This window comes from Sinocyclocheilus anshuiensis, unplaced genomic scaffold (genome assembly GCF_001515605.1).
Source record: "Sinocyclocheilus anshuiensis isolate Anshui unplaced genomic scaffold, SAMN03320099.WGS_v1.1 scaffold922, whole genome shotgun sequence".
Taxonomy (NCBI): domain Eukaryota; kingdom Metazoa; phylum Chordata; class Actinopteri; order Cypriniformes; family Cyprinidae; genus Sinocyclocheilus; species Sinocyclocheilus anshuiensis.
In genome coordinates this window covers 495,386-500,761 of record NW_015539883.1, presented here as the reverse complement: position 1 = coordinate 500,761, position 5,376 = coordinate 495,386, and the positions used below count along the sequence as shown (strand labels likewise).

General features: G+C 41.3%; 1 protein-coding gene across 1 annotated transcript in view; it reads left to right on the top strand.

Annotated features, from left to right (window-relative positions):
• The first annotated feature begins 221 nt into the window (after positions 1-221).
• The window catches only part of LOC107685489 (bifunctional heparan sulfate N-deacetylase/N-sulfotransferase 1-like), a 40,167-nt gene continuing 35,012 nt past the window's right edge, over positions 222-5,376 (top strand). The window contains exons 1-3 of the mRNA XM_016482087.1: positions 222-1,167; positions 2,518-2,991; positions 5,037-5,124. Of these exons, the coding sequence (XP_016337573.1) occupies positions 622-1,167; positions 2,518-2,991; positions 5,037-5,124 (1,108 nt within the window). The 5' untranslated portion in view covers positions 222-621. The remainder of the gene's footprint in view (positions 1,168-2,517; positions 2,992-5,036; positions 5,125-5,376) is intronic.

Genomic DNA, 5,376 nt, shown 5'->3' with positions numbered 1-5,376 from the left:
TTTGCAGCCAACATTCAGAGAGGGGTAATACAAGAGTTTCTCGTCTGGCCTAGTCAAAATTCATTGCCTTTGGATACACAGTTGCACCTTAGAGTTAAATTATAGGATTGTTCAGTCCACAAGTAACAGAACTGATTGCTAAAGTGGTGTGGACTAGATTTTTTTGCATTAATTGCATTTGTACTTTTGTTAAATTCATGCTTTGTTTTCTTTTTAGGTAAACTGAAGGTGGCCAGAATGTTCTGGGCATGATCTGTCTAGAGCATCCAGTGCCGAAAAACAAGAAGCCACCTTCAACAAGTCCAAAACCCAAAACCTTTTCTGCACGGGATCAGGAGATAAGGACTCAGAGAGGGTAGAGAAGGGGCGTAGAGGTGTTGGGCAGGGGGCCGCTGGTGCATGTGGGGGCAGTGCACATCCCTTGCTGGAGAGTGGAAGCCCACCTCGCCCATGCCGTCCCCTGCCCAACCCAGTCTCACCACCCTCTGCAATGGTGACATGAGCGCATACATTAAGGAGAAGCCCGTTTTCAACCCATCTATTTCGTCTCTTTGGAAAAACCATACAATAGACTTGTAGATAGAGGACTGTGTCTATCCTGATTGGTGTGGTCGCAAGGTGATGATGCTGATGTGTGGACGTGTGAGGCGGCTCTTCCGTCAGCTCACGCTGCAGACCAGCCTGCTGCTGCTCTTCATTTTCTGCATGGTCAGTGTCCTCATCTCAGCCTATTTCTTGTATGGTGTTAAACGGGAGCTCGAACCCGCAGGTGTTGGAGGTGTGGGCGTCCCGGAAGAAGGTACTGCTGATTGGGAAGATCCCCGGGCAACTCCTTCCCCTCCATCAGCAAGGGTTCTGCCTGCCAGAACCGCCAAGCCAGCAGACATGTCTCGAACAGACCCTGTGGTACTGGTGTTCGTGGAGAGCTTGTATTCCCAGTTGGGCCAGGACATCGTGGCCATCTTGGAATCTGGGAGATTTCAGTACCAGACCGAGATTGCACCTGGGAAGGGCGATATGCCCACACTCACGGACAAGAACCGGGGTCGATTTACGCTTGTCATCTACGAGAACATCCTCAAGTATGTCAACCTGGATGCTTGGAACAGAGAGTTGCTGGACAAGTACTGTGTGGAGTATGGCGTTGGCATCATCGGGTTTTTCAAGGTGAGCCATTTGTGTTGTACATTTTGACCTTTCACAGCAAATAGTGTCACTAATGGGTGTTAATGTCGCTCTTAATTCCAGTGGGTCAATCAGTTTGCACTAAACGATCTCACGACTGACATTTCACAGTCTGATTCAAATGTTAGCTTGCAGAAATATTGCCAGCAGAGGGAGGTTGGGGCATTATGCTAAACATTGCAGTAATAGCACATTACTGAACATGAATGTCCTTGTTGATTGCCTCTTGTTCTATGAGGGAGCTGCTCTTCAAAATCAATTAGAGGAAATAATCGGCCCTAGAGTCTGCAAATTTGACTATTACTCATTGCTGTCCGTCATTGCCAGCTTGTAAACCTTCTCTCCCAGTTCTAATGTATTGTTTGCCTAAGGCCAGGCGAGCCTCATGAGCTTGAGTGCAGCACACTAATTGTTAGTGGAGGTTAACCCAGTTGATGAGACTGTTAGAGTCTCGCTCACCTGCAGCAGAAGGGCGAGGACATCAACACGTCTTAAAAGGAACCGCATGAAATTTGCGCTCGTTAATTTTCATTGACTCAGGCTGCTCTAATTCTCCTCAAAGCTGTTTTACCCCAGGCTCTTCTGCTTATACACTAACAGGAGCAGTTCAATCCCTGATTGGCTGGAAATGCTGTTTTCTTGTCCAGGCAGTTAACATCCTTGCCTTGTTGGATTTTATTGATTTAGAGCCTTGAGTGTGTCTGATAACAGACCCTGAAGGTACATGTTCAGCAGACCAAGCCTTTTTGTCCCCTTGAGTGTAGAAGCGCTGCCTCCAGTTCACTCCAGTAATGGAACATGCATAACTACCTTCACATCAAGCCTTGACTTGCACCTGTCAATGCCAAATGCATTTATCTCACAAGAGTTGGAGTATGTCTGAACACACACAAAGAAGCATCACAGTGGAAATAAAGAAAAAGTTTGTAGGGCCGTATTGTTCAAAATGTTGAAATTGAGACTTTTGGACTTATTTTTTCACTGAAATAAATGTTTTTGTAATTACACAGAGAGTAAAGTACCGAAAAAAGGTACCGTTGGGTACCGGCACCGAACTTTTCCAAATAGGAAGTTGGAAACTTGTGCTGAATTTAATTCAGTTCAAAGTCTAAACCGGTTAAAATAGGTTATTCAAAAATTATATTACAGCCGTGAGTACAATAGGCATGGATAATGGTCATGTGAAACAAAATGACTAACAGTATGAATGGGGGGAAAAAAAATGCTAAAAACCTGTCTGTGAATATTGCTCCTTTAAAGTGGATTTTTATCTTGCTCTGTTTTACCAATCATTTCTCTGCTGCTCTCTCTTCTTCCAACACTTCATGAAAGGCTAATGAGAACAGTTTGCAGAGTGCCCAGCTGAAGGGCTTTCCTCTCTTCCTGCACTCCAATCTGGGTTTAAGAGACTGCAGCGTCAATCCCAAGTCTCCACTGCTGCTCATCACCAAGGCCCGGGAGGTGGAGCATGGTCCCTTACCTGGAGACGACTGGACGGTCTTTCAGTCTAACCATACCACTTATGAGCCTGTGCTGTTAGCTCGGGGACGGAGTACAGAGGCCAGTGGAGCTCCTGGACTCCTTCATGCAGCTGTGGTTCAGGATTTGGGTCTTCATGATGGCATCCAGCGGGTACTCTTTGGCAACAACCTGAACTTTTGGCTGCACAAACTTGTACTGGTGGATGCAGTGAGTTTCTTGACTGGCAAACGTCTCTCGCTGGCTCTTGAGCGCTACATACTGGTGGATATCGATGACATCTTTGTTGGGAAGGAGGGCACAAGGATGAAGGTGTCTGACGTCAAGGTGAGTGCTGTTTTGTTTGAAAATTCTGTTTGTGCAGTTTTTCTTTAATAAATGCCAAATGGCTTGCTAGTTTATCAGTTCTATCACATTTATATCTTTTTAGTTTGACTCAAGTTGGGGCTGCACGATTTTGACAAAAATCATAATTTTTGATTATTCCTTTGAAATTGTAATTGCGATTTATTAATTTACGATTAAATGAATGATGTTTACACCTTTGTTTGAAGCAACTGCATGCCATATTTTTATATGAAAATAAACAAGCTGAAAACACTAACTGAAAAACTTTTATTGCTTTTCTATAGTATTAAGCCTCAAATGTCAACTATACATTGGATTGGTTTCTCTTTAAATAAAAAGGTAAAAATATGCATGGTATTATAATGTTATACTAAAACTAAAATTAAAACAATGGAAAACCCTTAAGATAACATGTAGAAAGAAAAAAAAACATCTTAAGCATGCAAAATAACATTAGTGGACTTTGAACGATTATGTAATTGTGGCATCCGTAATTGTAATTGCGTTTAGAAATTTGATTAATTGTGCAGCCCTAAGTGTAGCTATCTGAAGTCTAGCTATTTTAGGATGTCTGGGATTAAGGGCTATATAAACATGCAGTATACATACACTTAGAACTAATGTTCTTTTCCACTTTTCTTTATCGTATTACCTCTCTCACCCGCTCCTTTTCTGTTTATCATTCCTGTGATCCAGACTTGCGCATAGAGAGAAAGCAGGGCTCAATAGTAAAAATGGACCAGGACCTGTGTGAGAGAATTTCAGGCCTGTTGACTAATTTATGCTGCCCTGTTGGCCACTACGTCATATCATAGTTAATCACGTACATGCTATTTATGCTTTGAGAACTTTCTGAGATGTACTGAACATTGTGAATTCTGCTAATTTAAATACATCAGTGTCACATTAGCTAGCTAACATGGATGAAGTTTTGTTGAAATAGCAAGAATGATTTGTGATAGTCTTTGAGGCATCAGTGAGAAAATGAAAATAAATCACTAGTGCACTGTATTTCATCATTTTCCAGCAATATTGTATGAATTTGTAGCTGTCAAATAGTTACATTTATAGCTGTGTAAATTCCATCAATTTTTATGATATAAATTTGATATTGCTTTTGCGTAATTTTTCATAATGATTTAATTTATTAAATGTATTCAAAATGTATTTTATTTTTTATTTTTTTTTTTTTGTGCTGGGTATTGGGAAAATGATGACCTACTGGCTGACTGGACCAGGAGAAGAAAAAAAAACTTATTTGTGCATGAGACATAAAATGAAATATGTACAAAAAGGAAAGAATTTAAAATGAGGGAAATATACATTGGGGGTAAGAAGAGGCCATGAAAAAGGCATGGATTAAAACTCGGAAGAGGGATGTGATGTTAATCTGTCTGTAGCACCTCAGAAGCAGAACATGGAGAAACTGGTTTGTTGGATCCATATAATTTACCAAAACTTTTCTTGACGCGACTGCACTTTTCCTATCACCAGTTGTCTGTTTTTTTTTCTTCAATACTCCAACCTCTGCTGTTCTTTTTCCAAATATCTCCTCTTCTTTCCATTTCCCTTTTTTATTGTATTTTTTTTTTTTGTTACGACTCGCTGTTCAAAGGGCATCCAAAGACTCGCCACAAGCATGAATGTTTCAAACGCAGTTTTCTGTGGACCTCTGTGCAGTTAAATATGAATCAGACTTTTGATTGAGTCACACTGGAGAAACAGGCAGTCAAAAACAAGCACAGTAAACAAATCAAATGAGAGGCAGATGCGGAGCTAAATCTGAGAGGGGTAATGAAGCAAACACAGGAGACGAACAGACAGCAGACATGCTTTTGCTGTCCCTCTATAGCACTGTGTTACCGCTGTGCTTGTGCGCATGCGTGCATTTGCGTACATCTTTTGGCTATGTATCTCTTTGGTGTACTTGTCTGTTGTCAGTGTGCTTTTTGAATGCATTTAGTGTGTTTACTGACTGACTTTTAAGCAACTTTTATTAAATTTCTAAACTCCACGTTTCAAAGGCCCTACTGGAGACGCAGAACGACCTCCAAACCCATGTTCCCAATTTCACCTTTAACTTGGGATTCTCTGGAAAGTTCTTCCATGCTGGTAAGCTAATATCACACTGTTATCTTAGCAAAATGCTAACAACATGCTCTTTTGGTATGTGTGAGCGTTAGTCAAGTAACATGCACTGTTTGTGTGAGTTGCTACTAGGGATGTCAATTTTCGATAATTTCCATGATCGATCGTCATTTAAATTAACGATCGATTAATCGTTAACCTTAATGCTGCAAAATGTGTCTATTGCGGCACGCAGTCAAAGGCATGACAGGATGTGCAAAAGCCACACACACACAC